This window comes from Muscardinus avellanarius (genome assembly GCF_963383645.1).
Source record: "Muscardinus avellanarius genome assembly, chromosome: 2".
NCBI classification, from domain to species: Eukaryota; Metazoa; Chordata; class Mammalia; order Rodentia; family Gliridae; genus Muscardinus; species Muscardinus avellanarius.
In genome coordinates this window covers 47,488,298-47,512,552 of record NC_137787.1, presented here as the reverse complement: position 1 = coordinate 47,512,552, position 24,255 = coordinate 47,488,298, and the positions used below count along the sequence as shown (strand labels likewise).

Genomic DNA, 24,255 nt, shown 5'->3' with positions numbered 1-24,255 from the left:
TGAGTTTGACAGACCATATAAATGTCAGGGTTCTATATCACAGTAAAAATTACAGGAGGAGACATTGGGCAGCAAAATATGGAATACTTTATAAAGTTTTGAGTGTGTTGAGATTGAGAATATCTTTGTGACAGGGTGTGAAATAGTCTACAATATCTACATATGGTCATCACTGGTGCATGGGTAGTTGTTGAGACCGTGGATGTGAATGAAATGTCTCAAAGAGAGAACTTGAGAGTAAAAAATAAAAAAACGGGCCTAGTGGTGGAATTCAAGGGGACCTGAATCTTTATTTATAGGAGGCAATAAGGAAAAGGAAAGACACCAGCCAACCTGACTGAAATGGAAGTATCAAGAGAAAAAAAAAAAAGCTGAAGCAGATTGCTGCAGTGGAGTGCTTCCTGAAGGAGAGAGTTGTATAGGGATTTTCAGACAGTCAAATAAGAGAGGGACTGGGGTTTCTCAGTGAAGAAGTCAGCTTACAAAGAAAGCTGAAGAGGGAGAGACAAAGAGAAGCCCACATTGAGAATCACATAGGGGAATGATATTTGATTGTATTTGGCCGTTGATCTTTTTCTTCTAGGTTGAAGCAGAGAATCTTTTAAAGTCAACCCAGTCTTTAAATTTGTTATTAATATGATCTTTTATGTTCTGTTTGCCTGAACTAGCTTGATCTTTTTACATCATTTTGCAAAATTGCTATTTTATTTTACTTTTCCATATAACTTAGATATAGTTTGTTCTCAAGATTACCCTAAACCTGTTTAAAGCTCAATGTCTGGAAGTAATAGTAATTATACAATGGCCAGCCAAGACAGTTGAAAGAAAAACACTAGCACTTACATATTTTTTTCTTTATTTTCTTTTTCATTTCTAGCCTTTTCAGAGCAGAGGGCAATTTTTTTTTTTTTAATCCACACATGCAATAAGTCTTTCAGAGGCTGAACAGGCCTCCCTGATGCCCAGCAGGTGTTTTAAGAAGGGTCTCATGTTACCTGGCAAATTATACAACCATTTATAAATGCTGTGAAGTTTTACAGTTAATTAAGTGGTATCATTTTGTAATGGATTATCCAGATTTATTAATTTATTTTCTCAAATTGGCATAATTTGGCATTGTGACAATAATGCACTTAGTGTTCTAAAATTGGTAATGCATCTCCTTAAACACTTACTTCCAAGGGCAGGGATAACCGTAGACATAGGTGGCAGTCTACAGGCTGTGTTGGTAAGGAGCCGCATGATTTCAGCTTAACTAAAAATAGCACCCCACTGGCATACTTGGTTTCCTTAGCCTAAGCTTAACTTTTAATATTAGTGTTTCTTAGCAGATAACACAACTAGTTCCTGTTGTTTCAGATAAGTGATTATAGGCCTATATTTTAAATACCTTGACCAAAATCCCATAGAAAATAGTGGATCTGGAATTTATATTTTACAGTCTAGTTCTATCTTGTATTCTTAACTATTCTCTATGTTGTCTTTAGCTTTTTTAGTTAGCTAAATGTAAAAGTAGGAGCATGTTCCTTGCCTTCTATTCCTTAAATATCTTTTCTCTCTGGTCTTTTCTATTATCCTCTGTTTTCTCCCTCCTATTCATATATCTGTAGAATAGAGAAAGATAGCATGTAAATAATTAGTAACATTTTTGTAGAAAAATTCTCGAAGCAAAAATAAAGTACAACAGTGCAATCAGTATTTAGCCCTAACAATTATTTCAAAGAGTAAAAGACTTTCTTTTTTTTTAGGGCCTGGGTTTGGAACCCAGGGGCATTTGACCACTGAGCTACACCCCCTGCCCTATTTTGTATTCTTTATTTTGAAACAGGGTCTCACTGAGTTGCAGATGGCCTCACTAATTAGCTGAGGCTGTCTGTGAACCACCATCCTCCAGTCTCAGCCTCCCAAATGCTGGGATTACAAGCATGTGCCACCACACCCAGCTTAAAAGATTATTTTTAACTCAGAAATAAAAACCTACTAAGACTGGCTTTGTAGTATACTCTGAATAAAAACAGAAACAGCCATTTATAAATGGGAAAAGATGGCTAAATAGAGAATTACAATGAGCCTTAGAAAAGTTACAGTATGATGAAAGAAATTTTTAAAAAAAGTAAAATTGAGCAGAGTGAATGTTTGATCATTCATGAAAAGTTTATTAATGGCAGTTTTCCCTTAAACTTAAAAAAAAGTGAGTTAGAGGCAGAGAACACCATGTGAGTATCTTCAGTATTATATTCAAGGTCAGTTTTTTAGACAAGGTTATCAGAAGTATATAGCTCTTCAGACCTTATGTTGAAAATAAATTTTTGCTTTATATGCCTTTTAATATGTTATATATATCCAGACCCTTGGAACTGCATTGTTGACATTGAATATTCTATAACTATTTATTATGCTTATAGATTTATCTAAGTGGATTCTTCCCAAAGCCTGATGCAGACCACTCTTCCACAAGTCTTTCAACCCCAGAGAGGAGCTTCATCTTTATAAATGGTCGACCAATACATCAAAAAGACATATTAAAGGTAATTGCTTTGGGGGAAAAAAAGTATCACCTGGATCAGAAATTAAGAACTAGTTTTGTCATTTTCAATTTGTTACAAGGACCACTACCAAGAATTTTCACTTTCATAAGGAAAAGGTGGCAATAAACAGATACAATATCACTTTTTAAGCATTGTGCTAGATATTTACATATGATGTCTCATGTATACTTGGCGACAATTCTGTGTTGCAGTATTATCCCCATTTATAATGGGGAAACAAATGTCAAATGAATTTCTTAAGGAAAGTAGCTAGAAAGTCACAGAGTTTTGATTTGAGCCCTAGGGCTTCAAAATTCCCAGGACACTGACTTTTAACCATGAAATGGCAGGCCGCATTTGATATTTGTACTTCTAATGAATCCTTGTGCTTCACTTAGGGTCAGTGCCTCCAAAGGAGTGTTATAACTACTTGAGTATGGCTTTTTGTAATAAGTAGTTACATCTACTCAGCTTCTCAGTTGAATCTTCCCCTTTTGGTGGCATCTTAAGGTTGGCAATACTATCTTTATTTACCTGGTACTTTTGTCTTTTATCCATTACATATATTTCTAGTTAATCCGACGTTATTACAATATGAAGTGCTTAAAGGAATCTACTCGTTTGTATCCCATTTTCTTTCTGAAAATTGATGTTCCCACAGCTGATGTGGATGTAAATTTAACACCAGATAAAAGTCAAGTATTACTACAGAACAAGGTAACCATTTTCTGATAACTTTAATATTAATTTATGCTGTGTACAAACTTAGGCAATTCTGTTTTCATATAACAAGGACTTGCTTGTATTTTTCTTTTTTACCGTTATTTGAAATCTTGCCTGTTGTTTTCCTAATCTCCCCTAATATTTGTTAATTTTTATTTTTAGGACTCTGTTTTAATTGCTCTTGAAAATCTGATGACAACATGTTATGGACCACTACCTAGTACAAATCCTTATGAAAATAATAAAACAGATGTTTCCTCAGCTGACATGGTTGTTAGTAAAACAGCAGAAACAGATGGGCCTTTTAATAAAATGGAATCATCTGGAAATAATTACCCAGATGTTGATACTTCAGCCATTCCTTTCCAAAATGATGTACATAATGATAAATCTAGAAAACACACTAATCACTGTTCAGCTCCCCAGATAAGTATTGGAGATCATGATAGTAATGAAAACTCTAGCATTAATAAGGACACTAGTAAGACATTTCAAAACCTCCCAGTGAGTAATTTATCATGGAAGGATCAGCAGAGCAAATACAGGGAAACTTGTGTTGTTTCTCCTGAACAAACTCAATTAGAAGGCAGCAGTAAAGGTCAGGTAGACGAGCACGGGGAACGTGAGGAAGGAGCAGTTCCTGAGATGCCTTTGGAAATGTGTGCAGACGACTGGAGCAAGGGAAAGGCACTTAAGAATTCAGAGGGGGACAACATTGAACCTGTGAAAATCTTAATGCCTCAAGAAAGTTTAATATGTAAACTGAGTAACAATCATCATCCAAGCCTTGAACAAGAGAATCTCAGTGATGGTCCTTCTAACAGAAAATCAAATGTAATAGATAACAAATCTGGGCAGCTTACAGCCTATGATTTAATTAGCAATCGAGTAATCAAGAAGCCCATGTTAGCAAGTGCCCTTTTTATTCAAGATCATCGTGCTCAGTTTCTCACAGAAAATCCCAAGGTTAGTTTGGAAGATGCGACAGTACAAATGGAAGAACTGTGGAAGACATTGAGCAAAGAGGAAAAATTGAAGTAAGTTTCCAGAGCTTGCATGTGACCTGAGTGTTGACTCTTTCCATTCTATATGACTCACTGGTTGAAAAAAAGTTTTCTACTTATTTATGGAAAAGCAGAATGGAAAATGTCTCTTGGCTTGGCCACAGTATCATTTTTGGTATTTTTTGGCTGTTGATTTGGAAGGTTTTTTTTTTTTTTAATAAACCTTAATTGCTCTTTCTGACAATAAATAATTAAGTTATTTGGTAAAGCCTTTCCATTCTTCTCAATTTAAAACCAGTGTTTTCTCCTATTTAGTTTTTGATTTATGAAGAACTTTTCTCTGGCAAGATTTTTTTTAAAGCCTTTGTATTAAAGCAGTTAAAATTGGGCTGGGGATATAGCTCAATGGTAGAGTGCTTACCTAGCATGCACAAGACCTTGTATTCCATCCCCAGCACTGAAAAAAAAAATGAAATAAAACTTTTGAGAACATTTAAAACAATGATGTTTTTAATATTTTTAATACTCCCATTTTAAAATTGGTCTTCAAAATGTGTAACACAGTGCAAAAAGTGCCGTTGTTTCAGGATCAATTTAGTGGTGTTAATACCCTGATCAGTATAACTCAGAAGTTTGTTTCTAAAATTTTTTTATTTATTAGTAATTTTATAAACTATAGTAGATGTTTTGGTATGTAAATAGGGGTTTGATTTGTCTCTTGTTGAAATATTACTTGTATCAGATGGTGGAAATAAGTGTTCCAAAGTAATATGACAGGTATTTCTGGTTGACTTAGGATTCTTAATATAAACATAAAAAATTATGTTTGAGTGAGCTATTCTACCAGAAAGTGAAAGAGGATAATATTAGCTCAAGTCATCTCTTGTTATCTCAAGAATCTCAATACTATGGCAAGTATCTGGGGGAAAATTTTTAATGTAATCTCTTATCCAGTTTATATTTGGTAATAAACTACATGGATACTTAACCAGTTCTTTCTAATTAGCTCATTCAGTCTTATAAAGACAACTATTAACACCAATATTGTAAGCCTTCATAAATTAACTTCTTTCTTTACCCTCCCCCTTTAAGGGGAGTGGTGGTGGTCACAGTTTGTCCTTTTTCAAATGTACCTAAAAGTAGACAAAACAGTAAAATGGGTTGATTGTCCTATTCCAACCAACCATCATCTCATGGTCAGTTCTACTTCATGCATACCTCTACTTTCCCTCTTCCTCCTTTATTATTATGAAGTAAATCTTAAGCATGCTATCATCTTATTTTATAAATATTTCAGTATGTACCTCTAAAAGATACATTCATATTTTATTTTAAATATAACCATATTGTCATAATATTTTTAAAAGCATGGATTTCTTAATACATCAAATATTCAATGTTCAAATTTTTAACTATTTCATAAATGTCAGGCTTTTGGAAGTCTATTTTGAATACTCATGCCATTAAGGTTCACTCAATTATGATTGTCTTCATAGATTTACCTAAATGACAGTTGTGCAGTTTAAAAATTAGTGGATTTTATAGAAATATCACATGCTACCTCATAAATATGTATTGTTTTTATGTGTCAGCTTAAAAAATAAGATGAGCATACTGTGTGTGTGTGTGTTGTGTGTGTGTTACTACAGATTGAATCCAGGGGCATTCTACCTCCAAGCTACATCTCTAGCCTTTTTTATTCTTTGTTTTCAAACAGTCTACCTAGGTTGAGGCTGTCCTTGAACCCGTGATGTTCCTGTCTCAAGCTCCCAAGTACTGGGCCTATAGGCATGTGCCACCATGCACACCTCACACTTAACTTTTAAATACAGTAAGCCCACAGAGGTTGAATTGCATTGCCTAAAGAGTTAATAATTTGAGAGGGTCTGAGAGTGGAACAAACCATAGATGTTTTCACTTCTCATGAAACAGGGACAGGGTAACAGCTTAAAATGGAAATCTCCCAGGCTGGCTGTTCCTTGGAACCTTAAAATAACAGGTATCATTTCAGTTGCCTTTTGGAAAATGGCAGCATTATTTCTCCTCTTGAGTGCTAAGGTGTCAGATTGCTGGGAATCTAATAGAAATCATTATAAACTGGTTTATCATGAAGTAGTATTCTGGAATCCAAATATTTTTCTGTTTTTTTGTCATCAGGTAGACAAATGAGGCATTAATGTCAAGAGCAGGCCTTGGAACTACACTTGAATTCTAACTATAGTTATTCTTTGCTAGCTTTTGATAAAAATGTGTAGCTAGCTTATCGTGGATTGTTGTCACTGACATATAAAAATGATTGCTTGTTCTGTTATTATAATCAGAGAGGTTTTTTTGTTTGTTTGTTTGTTTGGGTGGGTGGTACTGGGGTTCCTGGAAACCCTTCTACCTCCGGGCTATACTCCCAGACCTATTGTTATATTATTTTTATTTGAAAATAGGATCTCTTAAGCCAGCGAGGCTGACTTCGAACCTGCATGATTCTCCTGTCTCCACCTCCTAAGCGCGGGGATTACAAGTGTGCGCCACCACACCCGGCCCATAATCAGCGTTTTTAATATGTTAAAGGGAGTTTCTCTGATGTGAATGACATTTTTCATTTCCTAAGCCCAGATTCAATTTAATTTGGACTCCAGAACTAGAACTCTATTGGTAAACATAGGTATCTTGGAATCAGGTGTAGTTGTATGTCACATAGTTCTACATTAGAATCTTCCAGAGCAAAGGACTACCATGAGCTGAGTCCAAAATTACGATCAGGAAGAAGGTAGAGCAAAAATGGCATCACACCCAATGATCACACCAACATTTTTTCTTGTCTTTACTTTAGAATTCTTTCCATGATCCTAAATTCTGTAAGGAATATTAAAAGGATATGAGTAGACGCCTCTTCTGTAGTCCTTCAGTCCGTCTTTCCTTTTTATCCTGTCCTTTCTTTCTATTTTCCTTTCTCCTTCCCCCCAGCCGAGACATCTTTATTGAGGGCTTTGTGCATGTAATGCCCTATGTGCTCCAGGTAGTCACTTCAGTTCGAAATAAAACATACTTTCGCCAGGCGTGGTGATGCACGCTTGTAATCCCAGCATTTGGGAGGCTGAGACCAGAGGATCACAGTTCGCGGACAGCCTCAGCTACTTAGGCCCTCTGCAATTCAGTGAGACCCTGTTTCAAAAAATAAAAGAATAAAAAATCGAACAGGGGGTGTAGTTTGGAGATCAAATGCCTCTGGGTTTCCATCCCCAGACCTGCCCCCCCCCAACAAAATACTCTCCCTACTCATCAATAATGCCATGTAGTGAGGAAGATTCACTTAAACAAGTAGTAATCATTAACATATGATGAATTTTAAGATATATGGGGAGTTATAAACACTTGGCAGTTGGACTTAATCTCATGTATGGGAAAGGAAATTGCTTCCCTGAGTAAAAACTAACCACAGAGGGCATAGGGAATTGTCAAGATAGAAGGAACATGGCGTTACTGAGGAATAGAATAGTTCTCTCTATGGCAGGAACCAGAGTGTGAGGGCGTATGGTGGAAAAGATGATGTCCTGAAAGCCTAAGAACATCATCAGGGTTTTCTAACTGTTAAACGTCTGTTTGAGAGCTGAGACTTTTGGAGTGGGTGTCACTTTTCACTTTTTAACTAGTCTTTCTGGTTTTCTGGGGTGTTTGGGGGGGGGGTACTCCCTTGCCTTCCTCTTCTTTCCTTGAGTGGATTAGAATCCAGGTTTAAACTCTGTGCCCAGCCACTAGGCTCTCAGTCAGTTGGTGTTCATTTGAGCTTCATTTGACATAGCTAGGGGTATATTTCTACTTAAAACAACTAAGAGTAGCACTACAATTGGAGGATTGTTGAAAATGGTAAATAAACCTTATAATTAAATGCAATCTTTAATCTCAGAGACAGAATTCATATTGACAAATCAGGGTGAATATTTTCCATTCAGTTTACTAAATCTTTTAATGGCTTTAAATACAAAGGTAGCAGCTGTTTTTACTTAACATTTATCTGATATTCCTTTGGACATAACTTTTTACATTTCCCAAGGAACTAATTAAGGTGACTTCTTGAGTAAATCAAAAGATTAGTACCATATGTCAAAATTTGCACGTTGTAATTAATTACAAATGGTGACTTTTGTCTTGAACTCATTTTCCACCACACAGGAAAAATCTTGAGTTTTGAATGCCCAAGCACTAAAAATACTTATTTCTGCTACCTCTTGAAAGTAAACTATTGAAAATCATATGTTTTATATTAACTAATTCAGAACTTCAGGTTCTAAATAAAAATGGGAGGAAATAACTTTAAGCACTGTGATTATGGAATGGTAAGTAACCAAAGGAGACATTTTTCATGTAGTTTGCAATGGAACTGGGTTTTTTTTTTTAACATTATTATCCAGCTAACATTCTTTCATTTAACTGACATGTACGGAGTACAAATACATGCTATGTTGTGACCTCTTATCACTTAGTCTCACTTTTAACATTTATTACAGTACTCTCGGTAATATTATTTTCTGTAACTATATAAACTTTTCAGGAATTATGAACTGAAGTAATAGAATAGAATAATTCTGTTTTGACAGATCCCTTGAAGTTTTAATATACATCTCAGCATCTAATCATTTGCAAAGCCAACAGTTATTTGATTGGTCTTTATGAGAAAGCTGTGGACCTGTGGAGGGGATCTGCGGCACACTGTGTGGCCAGTGTGGCAACTCTCTGATGCTAATATTATCATTTTTATTTTCTTGGCATGTCTATTCAGGTTTTCCCTTTCAAACATCATGTGCATTTTACTAACAGTACAATTCAGTCCGTTTCTTAAGAGTACAATGCTAGAAATAACTTTAATTCTCTAATCCCACGTTTAAATCTTAATTTAAGGCCGGGCGTGGTGGCGCACGCTTGTAATCCCCACACCTGGGAGGCTGAGACCAGGAGGATCGCACAGGTTCGAAGCCAGCCTCGGCTACTTAGTGAGGCTCTCAGCAACTCAGTGAGACCCTGTTTCCAAATAAAGTATAAAAAAATAGGTCTGGGAGTATAGCCTGGACGTAGAAACCCCCTGGGTTCCAACCCCAGTACCACACACACACACAAATCTTAATTTAAAAGTATTTAACACAGTATTTAGTTATCAACCTGTAGTCATATGGTCCACGCATTATAAGATCGGTGTTCTTTGTTGGGTTTGTTTTGTTCATTGATGGTTGGCTGGCTGGCTGGCTGGGTTGGTGTTGGAGGTTGAATCCTCTCAGGGCTTTGCATGCTAAACACACACTCTGCCACTGAGCTGCTCCCCCAGTTCCAGATTTGTGTTTCTTGATAGCAATTGAGAACAATGTCACCATTTACTATGTGCCAAGCACTGTAACTACATGACACATTTTAACTCTGTGTTAACTCTCACTCACTCACTCACTCACTCTCTTATGCACACACACAAGTGTGGACATTTGGATAGGAAAATACACAACGTGACATGTGCAATGTATGTGTATTCCTTTGAATTTCACTGTGATGTATAATCACAAAATACCAATAAAAGTATAACCTGCAAACAAAAATAGGGAGTTGATACAACTGCTGCACTAAGCTGTCTTTGGCTCTAAAAGTTTGATTTGACTCCTTTTATTACTGATTTTAAAAAAAGAAAAACCTTTTTAACTATTTATCTGGTATAACTTTAAAATATCCATTGTTTTGTACCTTGGAAATGAAATTAAATTAGATGGTATGGATGTGTTATAGGAATATTTTTAAATTGATGATTCTAAAATGAGAAAAAGTAGTTGTAGTAGAAAAACCATTTAACTGTGAAACCATTATAAGTTTAACTATATATTTGCTGCTTTGTTTGCTTATTATAGTGATTTTATAATTTTATCAGTATCTAATAAATGTTAATATTGTTAACATACATAGATTTTTTGCAGCATTCAGGGAATAGTATATTTCATATTAATGTTACAGCAGATTGTTTAAGGAACTCTTCAGATCAAGAATTGACTGTTTAGTCATCTCTTTATTTCTTCTCTCACTTTTTTTTTTGAGTGCCTGTTTCTGTGCCCCAGCACTGTGTGCGTATGTATGTGTGTGTTACTGGGGACTGAACCTAGGGTGCTTTTATCTCTGGGCCACCACCTCTCTAGCCTTATTTTATTTTATTTTTTGAAACAGGGTCTTGTTAAGTTGCTGAGGCTGGCCTGGAACTCCCATCCTCCTATCTCAGCCTCCTAAGTACTGGGATTATGGGCATGTACCATCACACCTGAGCCCCCAAAACTTGTTTTGTTGTTGTTTTTTCTTTTTGTGGTACTGGGGGTTGAACCTAGGGGCTTTCTACCTCTGTGCTATATTCCAGGCCTTTAAATTTTTTGTTTGTTTGCTTGTTTTCAAACAGGGTCTCTTCTTGAGACTCGTTGAACCTGCGATCCTCTTCTCTCATCTGCCCTAGGACTGTCATTACAGGCATGTGTCACCGTGCCTGGCTCCAATACATTTTTAAAATCTTTCCTTTTTGTTTTTGTTTTGTTTTGTTTTGTTTGTACTGGGGATCAAACCTAGGAGCATTCTGCCTCCAAGATACAACTCCACACCCATTTTATTTTTATTTTGAAGGAGTCTTGCTATTACCTCCAGCCCTTTTTGTTTGGTTTTAAAATAGGAACTTGCTATATTGCTGAAACCCTCTGCCATCTCTCAACCAATCTCCATAGGCAGCCAATGTTTTGATTTCTATTCTATTGCTTGGGTTTTTTTTTATCAGTAGTTGAATTTCATCTATATATAATTATATGATGTTTATCTGACTTTGCCTCAACAACATATTTTTGTGAATCATCAATGTTGTTGAATCTATCTGTAGTTCATTTTATAATTGACAAGTAACATTCCGTTTTATACATATTCCAGAATTTGTTCATTCATTCCCATTTGATGGACATTTGGGTTAGTTCCAGTTTGAGGCTGCTATGAATAAAATTATGTTGTTTAGTTTCCAAATATTTGGGGCTTTTCTAAGTAAGTTTTTGATTGCTAATTTAACACTGAGAAAATGCTAAGATTTTAATCCAGAATAGGCCTAGCTCATGGTCTGTCTTGACTGTTCCATGTTCACCTAAAAAGAATCTGGACTCTGCAGTTGCTGCATGATAGTGCTCTAACACATCAACTAGTGGAAGTGATTGATAGTATTGCTGATAGTTTTTAATAAATTTGTTGTTTTTTTAATCTTTTTTGTCTAGTTTTTCAGTTGCCTAGAAAGAGGTATTAATATCTCCAACTATGATTCTGGGTTTGTTTCTACTTTTAGATCTGTAAGATTTTGCTTCACATAATTTCATTCTGTTATTAGGGGCACACATTTGTGATCATGATTAGGGCCTCCCAAGACTCCTTTTTTGTCTTTATACTTCCCTAATGGCACCTTTATCTCTGCTTGCTTTCTGTCTTGAAATTTACTTCATTTTATGATGGCCATTATAGCTTTCTTAAGCATAAAATATAAAACACTTAGAGACATAAAGTTGGGAGTTATGTTTTAAACTCAGTTTGATATCTATCTTTATACTGGAATATTTGTTCCATGTAACATTTATAACATTGGGTTTAGTTCTGCCATTTTTAAATTTATTTTCTATTTGTTCCATCTCTGATTTCTTCTTCTTTATTGGAGACAGAGGAGGCTACTTTAGAGTTGAACAAATATGTATTAGTATCTAATTTTAATTCTTCCGTTGGCTTTACATTAATTTTTGCTTTATTACATTATGTGCCTTAATTTATCATAATCTTAAGGTTAACATGCCATCTCACATAAAATATAAAAACCTGATAAGTATGGTTCCATTTAAATCTTGGAACATCCCTTAATAGTGTAGATATGCTGGAAAATTTTCTTATCTATAAATACCTATTTCTTTTTTGAAGGTTATTTTTACTGGATATACATAAACTCTGGATTCTTTGCCACTTAAAAGATTTCACTGCCATCCAGCTGTACATTGTTCTTGATTATGTTCTTTTCCTTTTTTCTTCCTTCTTTCCTTTCTTCCTTCTCTTCTTCCTCCCCCCCCTTTGTATTTTTTTCTCTGCTTTTAAATTTTATCTTAATCTTTGGTTTTCACCAGTTTGATTCTAATGCGCTTAGCTGTGGATTTCTTTGCATTTATTCTGCTTTGGAATTGTTGGCTGTCTTGCATCTGTAGTTCTAGAATTTCCATTTCATTTTTTTAATAATTCCCACTACTCGATTGAGATTTCCCCTTCTATTCTCCCATTAGGATCTTTAAGTCCTTAGACATTTATTTTGTAAAAAACTATTTTTAAATGTTTCTTCGCTAATTATAACATCTGGCTCTACTTAGCTTGGCTGCTGCTGACCACTTTTTCTCTTGACCATGACTCACATTTTTCTGTTTTGTTGCTTGAGTGGTAAGTTTTAATTGTGTAATGGACATTATAGGTGCTGTGTTTAAAACTCTGGATTCTGTTTTCTTCTTGTAGGAAGTATTGGTTTTTGTTTTAGGAGATATTTAAATTACAGATCGCATTGAGCTTGTGGAGTGGGTTTTGGTTTACTGAGGGTTTGCCCTCAGTCCTAAGGGCAACTTCCTTATTTCTCGGAAATAGGTTGTTTTAACCTAAGACCTGGCCCTCCTCCAGTTTTAATTGAAAGCCCAAGGTGTTTACCAAGCCATAAAACCACATGTAATTCAAACTCAAACTCTGTTTCCCCTGTACTGGGCAGCAGCTAAAATCTCTGTTTAGCTCATTTGGCTTTTTTCCTCTGGTTTCCCACACATGGGATTTTCTCAGATTTTTCTCTCAATTTCAAGTTGTTCATGAAGCAAGTAGCTATGTGTCCTGATGACTCAGGCTAATAAAAGTGAACTTTATGATTGCGTGCTTGCCACTCCTCACCCCCTGAATGCTGGGGACAGCCCTCAGGGCAACAGCTGTATCAATGTATAAATGTGAACCCTTTCCAATTTCTGCCTGAATTTGGCTGTTTTTCATTGCCTGTTTTATTTTATTTTATTTTTTAAATTTTTTAAAATTTTTATTTTTTCTAAGTGGAACATATTGAGAGGTGTACATTTACATTGTGCTTCATGCCCTTCCCCCTCCATTCAGTGCCTGTTTTAAATAATTGATTTTTATATTTCATTCAGAGTTTATCATAATTACATTATTAGGAGTTAGTCCAATACATGCTTCTTTGTATAAAAATTTACTTCAGATGATTAATGTATTTAGTATGACTCATTAGTTCTGTTTAATTTTTATTCTTAGATATGAGGAAAAGGCAACTAAAGACCTGGAACGATACAATAATCAAATGAAGAAGGCCATTGAGCAGGACTCACAAATATCATTGAAAGATGGCAGAAAAAAGATGAAACCCACCAGTGCATGGAGTTTGGCACAGAAGCACAAGATGAAAACTTCATTATCTAATCAGCCAAAACTTGATGAGCTTTTTCGGTCCCAAACAGAAAAAAAAAGGAGTGAAAATATTAAAATAGTACAGATCCCCTTTTCTATGAAAAACTTGAAAATAAATTTTGAGAAACAAAAAAAATTCAACTTAGAAGAGAAAGATGAACTTTGCTTGATTCGCCATCTCAAGTTTCCTGATGCGTGGCTAGTTACATCCAAAACAGAGGTAATGTTACTAAATCCATACAGAGTAGAGGAAGCCCTGCTATTTAAAAGACTTCTTGAGAATCATAAACTTCCTACAGAGCAACTGGAAAAGCCAATTATATTAACAGAGAGGTATGGTGAAGTAATAAAATTATTTAACTCTTAGAACAGTTATTCATTCTATATTAGAAATAGAAGGTAAAACGTAATGTTTTCTAGTAGGGATGAGTGATATATTTTAAGAATCTTATTTCTAATCTTTTAAGAAAATTTGTTGCTTTTAAATAATTTTCAAATATTCTAGATAGTTAATTTCTGCATTAATAAAAAAGAAGGTCATTTATTCTGTACATTAGTAACTCCCCTAGGGTAACTATGAAGTTAGGTTGCTGTGACTCTTAACTTGAACCATTATAACATTTAAACAAGTACATAAAAATAGAATTAGGCAGTGAATGCATTTATCAACAATTATCAATTTAGCACATTTTATTTATCTGTACACACACATTTTCTTTCAAATGCTAAAGCATTTGAGAATAACTTCTACTCCCTTTATTTTCTCAAATATGCCCCCCCCACCATTTGTGGTACTGCAGACTAAACCCAGGGGTGCTAACCCCCCAGCTTGCTCCTTCCGTTTTTCTTCCCTCTCTCCCTACTTCCTTCCCTTTTTCCCTCCCCCCACAGGCTGGCCTTAAGCCTGCAGTCCTCCTGCCTCAGCCTCCCAGTAGCTAGGATTACAGGTGTGTCCCCAGTAGCTGGGATTGCAGGTATACACCAGCATACCCAGCAAAAATGGCTTTCTTACTTAACCACAGATGCTTTTTTCCTGTGGTAGCATTTGTTTGATTCTCCTCTGTGTTTGATTGGAATTGGCTGAGGGATTCTACTTTCTGGTAGGACTGCTTAATGAGTGCGGCTCTGCTTCACATCTCATCCCATTAAACGCACTTTCCACTGGGTTCCAGCAGATAACGGCCTGGTCTTTCACCGTAAAGCTGCCAGTCATCCTTTCTATCTGATTGTTCCATCCATTGATGATTGTTGCCTGAATGGATTTTGGTTTTGGCTATAAAATGAGGTGTTTCCTTTTTAGATTCTATGTGATCAAATTGCTTTCTGTAAAAATAAATACTAACTGACCTATTATACAATATCATGTTGTTATACACAATATTTCTGTTTTAGTCTGACACAACAAAATAAGGGAGAAGGATATCAGAATTGGAACATTTAAAAGATGATAACAGTTTATTGAGGAGGACACATCTTAGATAACTCCGTTTTAGAACCATTAAGAATAAAGCAGAGCCGGGCATGGTAGCGCATGCTTTTAATCCCAGCATTCAGGAGGCTGAGACTGGAGGATTATGGTTTACAGACAGCCTCAGCTATTTAGTGGGGCCCTCCATAACGTAGTAAGACTCTGTTTCAGTATAAAGAATAAAAAATAGGGCAGGGGGTATAGAATGCCCCTGGGTTCCATCCCCTGTACTGCAAAATAAATAAATAAATAAATAAATAAATAAATAAATGACTAAAAAGAAGAGGGCTGGGGGTATTACTCAGAGATACAGTATTACTCGGAGGTTCCATTCCCAGTACCACAAAGAAAAAAAATATTGGCTTAGAAAACTGTCAAAGAATGAATTAGAAAATAATACTTTAAGCCTGGAGTGGTGGCGCATACTAGTAATCCCAGTACCTGGGAGGCTTAGTCAGGAGGATTGTGGATTCAAGTCCAAACTCAGCTACTTAGTGTGGCACAGTTTCAAAATAAAGAATTTAAAAATAGGTGTGGCGGTGTAGCTCAGAGGTAAAATACCCCTGGGTTCATTCTTCAGTACAAAGGAGGAGGAGGAGGAGGAGGAAGAGGAGAAGGAGGAGGAGGGCAGCGGCAGCAAATGATAACAACAGTGCTTTGGACTGTCCTACAACAGTTCAAAAACCTAGTGATGCTTTTTCTTTGTTCCCTCCAAAAGAGGAAGGGCGTGGCAGAATTTTAAAATTTGATTGCTTTTCTGAATGGGGTTTATAACTCATTTAGATTTCAAAAATCTATTTGTGCTTGACCAAATAACAAGTTTTTAAAAATGCATTCTGCTTTTATTAAAAAAAAACATTTAAAAACTACTATTTGGGCCCACACTAGCCTGAAAGGAATTCTTTCTTAGTTGAACAGAGATCATAAAAAAATGTAACTCAGAATTGTTTTTCCATTCTTCTGAAACGTGTCATCCTCCTTTACAGTTAATGATACGTTTTTCAAAACCGACTTATAGACTGTTCTACAGTGTTGACAAGTAATGATGGATATGTATTATTTTTCTCACTGAAATTTTAGTGCCAGTTTACCTCTCAGTATAACTGAGATATCTATAGAACACAAAGTTAATAATGGCTAATGTTTATTGAGCACTTACTATATGGCAGAAATGTTGCTCTGTCCTTTTGTGATCTTTTCGGCAACGGTATGAGGTTAAGTATGCCATCGTCTACATTTCATAGATAAAGAAGATGAAACAGTTAAGTAATGTATCCAGGCTTGCGCAGCCTGTAAATACACAATGGAGCCAAGATTCCAATTCACACAGCGTAACTGTAGCGCCTGGGCTGTTAGTTGCTATATCATCGTCATCCCCAGCTCTCAGGACTGGTTTTCAGAATGTACCCTTGCTAGATAGCCAAAGCTGTCTGTGTGGTACCTACTCTCATGGCCAGTGGAGTGAGTCTTAGGCCATTCAGAGACGATAAGCGAAAATATACTTATTTGCATTCTCAAGGGCCCAGGGGTACAGTGAAATAGCACATCATCCAGCTCTGGAACATAAAACAGCACCTTGCACACCTAGTATAGTGCCTGCCACACGGTAGGCACTCAAATATGCCTTGAGCAAATGGGAAAATGTTCACCATTCACATATCACTCCCACATACACCTTGTGGCAATAACAGTTATATTATGAGGTCCTGGCCAAGCCTAAAACCAGTGCAAGAGCTCAGTTTGTATGCTAGATGAATTTGAGCTTCTTCAGTATTTTGTTTAGGGCCTACACTGCTCAGAATCATTTCATATGATAACTGACAGAAGTGTCCCAAGTGTTGAACTGATAAATTTATAAATTCCTAGAAGAGAAAGATGTATGTTTAATGTTTTTGTTATTGAAGAAACTTTGACTGCAATTGAAAATTTGACAGGATGTATGACTTGAATAACTTGACAGTGTGTTAATATGTTTGTTTTAAATTAAAGGGGATTATTTATAGAGTTTTCATTTCATTGTTATGTTTAGAGAGCCAGTTTTTAAATTTCACATTGCGTTTATAACATTCTAAGAATAGAAGTTATCTTTTGTCTTTTTAATATTTTCTGTACACTATATACAGTAGGTCACCTATAAAATTTTAACAGAAATGGAAAAATTTCTCTCAGGGCTACTTATACCTTGTATTTCTGTCAAATGATTAACACTGTTTCGATGATTCCTTTCTTAGCCTTTTTAATGGATCTCAATATTTAGAAGCTTTGTGTAAGATGGCAACAAATGAGCAAACATACAGTGGCTCAACCTACCTGTCGGATCCTCGTCTTGTAGCAAATGGTTTCAAGATAAAATTGATACCAGGTATGATGATGTAATTTATTATTTCCTGACATGGAAAAGTAAGTCTTGCTCCAAGAGTTACGTTTGGGTTTGATAATCTTCTGGTATATTTGTATATTTTTTTTCTCTAAAGACATTGTTGACTCTGTAAAAACAGACTTACTTAAAAAAAAGCACCTCCTTTCCTTTTTTTTTTTTTTTTGGATACTGTGGATTGAACCCCTGGACATTCTATCTCCCAGCCACACCCAGATCCCTTTATTTTTTTATTTTGTGTTTTGAAACTGGGTCTCATTAGGCTGCTGACAGTCTTACTGTGTTACTGAGGCTGTCCTTTGAACTTGTGGTACTCCTATCTCTGCCTCCCAAGTACTGAGATTTCAGGCATGCACTACCACACTCAGCAAAATCACCTCTTGAAATGAGCAATTTTGGCATCATTTTCAGTTCAATATCTTGCATTTGCATTTTTCTGACTAATCAAATAGATGATTTTTTTGTAATTTTGCTATTTTGTAGTATTCATATATGCTGCTTTATTTAAATTATTAAAATACTTTTTAGATGATAAAAATAAGTATGTAGGATACTATCATGGTGTAATAAAAATGGGTATCTTCTTTGCTTTTTATATTTTCTTGTTTTGCTAAATAGAGATTCAGCATCAGCAGCCTTGCTAAAAGACTTATAGTCCTCTTTGCTTATATGGGAATTTATGGGGTAGGAAGAGAAAAAGAAAATTTGTATGAGAGTTCAGTTTTTCTTGCTGGCCTTTTCTTTTTTCTGTTGTTTCCACTATGGACTAGCTTTTACCCTAACTTCCTGGGCCGTCCCTCCGCTGCTGTCAAAGTGTAAGAGGCACCCTGTAAAATGACTCCAGTGTCACCTACTTCCCCTAAAGTTGTTATACTCAAAGCGAAGAAAGAAAGGTTTTAACCTCTTTGGAAAGATACCCAGGAGTGGGGAATTCTATTCAGCTATAAAGAAAAATAAAATGATAGCATTTGCAAGAAGATGGAAGGAACTAGAGAACATTATGTTAAGTGAGATTAGTCAAGCACAGAAAGAGAAGGGACATATGTTTTCTCTAATATGTTCAAGCTAGGGAGTAGTGGTAATACCAGAGGGATTCCAGATGATGGAGGGGAAATCTCAGCAAAGATTGAACGGAAGGATAGGAGAGGAGGAGAGGAAGAAAGCTGAGGTTGTTCAATGGAGGAGCTACATACGAATATGTGTAATAGCATAAATACAACAGGATTAACCTGGACACTCTCTATTGGGAGGGGGGAGGGAGAGGGAAGGGCATGAAGCACAATGTAAATGTACACCTCACTCCACATGTTCCACTTATAAGAATATAAAAATTAAATTAAAAAAAAGAAAGAAAGATTTTTATACTTTATTTGGAAACAGGGTCTCACTAAGTTGCTGGGAGCCTCACTCAGTAGCTGAGGCTGGCTTCAAACCTCCTGTCTCAGCCTCCCAAGCACCGGGATTACAGGCATGCACCACCACACCCAGCTGAAAGAAAGATTATTAAAGGAATATCTTTCTACTGAAACACAAAAATAATATAATAATTAAAGAGAATTTACAAAAGTCTAGTGCTGGGTCTATACAGAAAATGTATATGTTCCAAACTTTAAGTAATTTTATGTGATGTTACAGTTTTAGAAATTATAGCTATTTAGACTTGGGGTACAGATTGTTCAAATTCCAGCTCGTCTATTTAAAAACAATGTGTTTGGGGAAAAGTAGGCTCATCAACAACTAATAGTTGTTTGGGGTGTGTATGTGTGTGGTACTGAGGATTTTAAAATTTTATTGCTTTTCTAAATGGGGTTTGTATCTCATTTAGATTTCAAATATCTATTTGTGCTTGACCAAATTACAAGTTTTTAAAAATGCATTCTGCTTTTATAAAATACATTTAATTCTTTTATTTTTTATGTTTTATTTTATTTTTTAATTTTTTTATTGGTGCATTGTATTCTTACATCTTAATGGGATACAAGACTTGTGTAGACATACATGCACATATCACCCAATTAGCCCCTATCCAATCACCGCCCCATTTTCTCCCCATCCCTCCTTCCCATGCTTGGCTCAGTGATTGACTTTGATGTTTAAGTACATCATGTGCTTTAGAGAGTATCCTTCCCCCTTCCTGTCCCCTCAGTTCGGTAGCCTTGTTTGCTCCTCTATAGGATCTCCTTCTTCATCTAGAGTTCCTCCTGTTACTCATTTCTCCTTAGCTTTCACATCTTTTTTAAACAATATCTTGATAAATTATCATGTGCTGGCCTCAAACTTGCAAACTACATGTCTCAGCTTCACAAGTACTGAGATTACAGGTGCGCATCATTGAACCTGGCTATACCTATAGTTCTTGAACAGATAACTGTTGCATACAAAGTATTACTTTGAGTTAAATATGTTAATCTAGTTAATCTTTCCTAATAGCCTTTGAAGTAGACACTTTTACTATGATTTACTTATTACCTTTTTCCATTGTTTGTTTGTTTGTTTGCTACATTTAGGATAACTGTCCTATCTGTTCCAAGAGCATGTTTATTTCTAGTTACTCAGAAAGTTTGTCTCTGACAGATGCTGAGTTTGTAAATAGTGGTTTTTAAATCCTACTGAAGGCCAGGTACTTTGCATGCACCAAAGATGCAAAAATGATTAAAAGTCACTGAAAAGTGATTTGATTTGATTGAAATAAGCTTTACATAAGATATCATGAGCATGATTTGCCATATCAATGATAGATCAAGTGTAAAGCACTCATGTTTTCTTCATTATTTTGTCTTTTCCCATTTTTTTAAAATTAACTTTTGTTTTCTGAAAGACCCTATCTTTCTCATTTAGGGAGAACTTTATTATATTGTAATATATATATATATATTGGGGGGGGGGCAGGTCTGGGGATGGGACCCAGGAGCATTCGACCTCTGAGCTACACCTCCTGCCCTATTTTTTATTCTTTATTTTGAAACAGGGTGTCACTAAGTTGTGGAGGGCCTCACTAAGTAGCTGAGGCTGTCTGCGAACTGCGATTCTCCAGTCTCAGCCTCCTGAATACTGTTATTACAAGAGTATGCCACCACACCTAGTTTATTGTACAAAATTTTGAATCAACAGTTTGTAATTGTCACAGAACATCTTATGGATAAGAATAGGCACATTTTTTAAGAGAGAAAGAATACATCTGGCTTTGAGGAGAAGATTTTTAATGTGACCCTAAAAACTTGGGTTTGTGATGAGGTTTCTGTTCTCAATTAGAATTCCATATGTTAGGAAGTAAAAACTTGTCAAACCATATATTCACTCCCCCCCTAAATTGGGGATTATTTCACATAATTTTGTGGAAACTTCTTGAAAGTTTATTGTTACATAGCTCCAAATATCCCTTAAATTTTCCATATCAAAATTTTACAAACAGAAAGTAAGTATTGCTCAGCAATTTCCTATTTTGTTGCCAAATACTTTTCACCCATATCCACCATAAATTCTGTAGATTTATTTCTTTATTTTTAAAATAGGGTCTCACTAGGCTGCTCAGAGACTGGGTACATTGCTAAAACTATTCTCAAACCTGCAACCCTCCTGTTTAAGCCACCCAAAGTACTAGATTTACAGGCATGTGCTACAATGCCCAGCCTCGTGTGTGTGTGTGTGTGTGTGTGTGTGTGTGTGTGTGTGTGTGTGTGTGATGTGAATTAGAATATTCTGCTACTGTTTGCCTATGTATACATTGTTTCAGGCCTCTCTCTCTCTCTCTCTCTCTCTCTCTCTCTCTCTCTCTCTCTCATTCCTCTATTATTGGACTCTGTATCTCTTTAATGTTTCATAATATATTGTATTATTCTCTAGTGTTTACTGGGAAAAGACATTAGAATACTAGCTTTGTTGAGTCTACTATCATTGCATTGCCATCGAGGTCTGAAACTGAGAGTGGGTTAGGGATTAGATTATTGGAGTCTCAGAATTTGAAACTATTCAAGTTAGATTACATTGTTTTTAACTTGTTATCCATTGATAGCTATTACTTATCCAAATTGGGCTATTTTCCCTTCTAGGTAACATACAGACTTTAATATTACTAATATCACATGGATATAGCCAAAAATCTCCATTTTCCAAAATTGTGTTTTGTTTTGGGGGGTTTTGTGGTGGTTTGTTTTGTGTGGTACTGAGGACGGAACCTAGAAGTCTTCTTTCTCTGAGCTACATCCCCCTGTTTTATTTTTTATTTGGAAACAGGGTCTCAATAATTTGCTGAGGCTAGCTTCGAATCTTCAATCATCCTGTCTCGGCCTCCCAAGTATTGGTATTGCAAGCCTGCACTACCACACCTGGCCAAAATCATGTATTATAAAGCCAAATGTGCTCTGGAATGTGTGCTGTTATGGATTATCTAGTTATACATCCAAGCATGTGTCTAGTTTTTAGTTTCAATTATTAAATAATGTAAAATAGTTGGAGCAATAGATAACATGTCAGTTTTAAAATACTATCCCAGTAAGATATTTTTAATAAACACTAATATTTCATTTCCTTGAATTAATAATAATGTTGGTAAATTACTATGCGACTATTCTTTATAACTTGTAAGTTAAAATAACCATAGGAATAATTTAGGCCTTTAAATTAGATATTAAAACAGTGGGCTAGAATGTGAAGGATAGCAGTTGCTAAAACACTTAAGCCAGTTTTATTTTAATATCATGGGACTTCATTTTCTCTCCAAAGTCAGAAATGTTCCAAACAAATGTAAGGAGCAGACCAGCAGTAACAAAGTAAATTAAATTATATAAAGCACATGTGGTGTCAATGAGTACTTATGACTGAATATGAAATACTGTGGGGAATTACTCTTTGTTCTCCAACTGAGGAACAAAACTTTGTCCTAGTTATATTAAATTCTGATGAAGGTTTGCTAAATGTTTTAACAGCGATTTTATTTTTAATGGACATGTTCCGAAATAGAATTATAACTAACATCACTGTGTCTATATGTTGTGTTTTTTTTTTCATAGGAGTTTCCATTACTGAAAACTACTTGGAAATTGAAGGCATGGCCAATTGTCTCCCATTCTATGGAGTAACAGATTTAAAAGAAATTCTTAATGCCATATTAAACAAAAATGCAAAGGAGATTTATGAATGTAGACCTCTCAAAGTGAGAAGTTATTTAGAGGTATGCATTATAGAATATATAGTTTGACGAGTTTTTAAGTTACACTTAATTATCCCTTAAAAAGTAGTAAATGTTATAAAAATAGTGAGATGGTTTCCATAAAGGCTCTCTACAACAAGGAAATACTACTAGAAAGAAAAAAAAAAAAAACATTAAAAATTTCACATCGTGGGCCGGGTATGGTGGCACACGTTTGTAATCCCAGCATTTGAAAGGCTGAGACCTGAGGATCGCGGTTTGTGGACAGCTTTAGCTACTACTTAGTGAGGCCCTCTGCAACTTAGTGAGAACCTCTTTCAAAATAAAGAATAAAGCATAGGGCAGGGGTGTAGCTCGGACATCAAATGCCCCTGGGTCCCATCCCCAGAACTGAAAAAATAAAAAATTCATATCTTTAGAGTGAATTCATATTTATAGACTATAGGATCACTGGTTTGAGACCAGCCTCATCAATTTAGCAAGGCCCTCAGCAACTTAATGAGACTCTGTTCAAAATAAAAGAATAAAATATGGCTGGGGGTTTAGCTCAGCGGTAGTATGCTCCTGGGTTCCATCCCCTGGTACACAGGAGAAAAAAAAAAGTATGTCTTTCCCCCATAGTCTTTGTATGAGAGTTTTTTTATTTATTTATTTATTTTGGTGGTACTGGGGTTCCTGGAAGCCCTTCTACCTCCGGGATACACTCCCACGGGCTACACTCCCAGACCTATTTTTTAACATTTTTATGTGGAAACAGAGTCTCTTAAGCCAGCGAGGCTGGCTTCGAACCAGCGCGATCCTCCTGTCTCCGCCTCCCAAGCGCGGGGATTACAATGCGCCACCACGCCCGGCGAGAGTTTATTTAAATAGAAGCGTAAATGCCATGTAAGGTAATATAGTTGATACTTAAGGTTTGCTGAATAAGATGAAAATAATCTAAAGTTAATTAGTAAGATGAAAATAATCATGTCTTCCTGCTACAACGGTGTATTTTCTGATTCAGGGTATATCATGGTAAAGTATATGACTTTCTTTTCACAGGGAGAAGCAGTGCGTCTTTGCAGACAGTTACCCATGCACTTATCAGAAGAGGACATTCAAGATATCATCTATAGAATGAAGCATCAGTTTAGAAATGAAATTAAAGGATGTATTCATGGTCGTCCATTTTTTCATCATTTAACACACCTTCCAGACACATGATTTAAAAAAATGTTTAAGAAAATGAGTTACTGTTGAAATTGATGTGGTCCTAAAACAGTGAGTCCATTTTTAAAGCATTTTTGTATTATCATGTGTCAGATGTTTATTTTATAAATGAGAATTCACTGGCTTGTTTGTATAATAAAAAAAAATCTTGTCTCACTAGCTTGTTTTTGTATATTGAAAAATTATAAGATGTTTAAATAAATTACTAAAGATGATTAATGTGTTTTATTCTCAATAATAGCCTTTATAATAATTATAAGTTGTAGACTCTACATTGGAAAATACCTAGTATTCTTGGATAGTTGTTTTACTAGGTCATCCTGTTCAGGGAGAATTCA

The 24,255-nt window shown here is 35.7% G+C and overlaps 1 protein-coding gene across 1 annotated transcript in view; it reads left to right on the top strand.

Moving 5' to 3' along the window:
* Positions 1-23,911, top strand: part of PMS1 (PMS1 homolog 1, mismatch repair system component) — a gene marked incomplete at its 3' end in the record, with an annotated part of 75,469 nt that extends 51,558 nt beyond the window's left edge. The window contains exons 6-12 of the mRNA XM_080689620.1: positions 2,406-2,528; positions 3,102-3,245; positions 3,414-4,288; positions 13,562-14,047; positions 17,414-17,544; positions 22,569-22,729; positions 23,750-23,911. Of these exons, the coding sequence (XP_080545746.1) occupies positions 2,406-2,528; positions 3,102-3,245; positions 3,414-4,288; positions 13,562-14,047; positions 17,414-17,544; positions 22,569-22,729; positions 23,750-23,911 (2,082 nt within the window). The remainder of the gene's footprint in view (positions 1-2,405; positions 2,529-3,101; positions 3,246-3,413; positions 4,289-13,561; positions 14,048-17,413; positions 17,545-22,568; positions 22,730-23,749) is intronic.
* Positions 23,912-24,255: the final 344 nt, after the last annotated feature.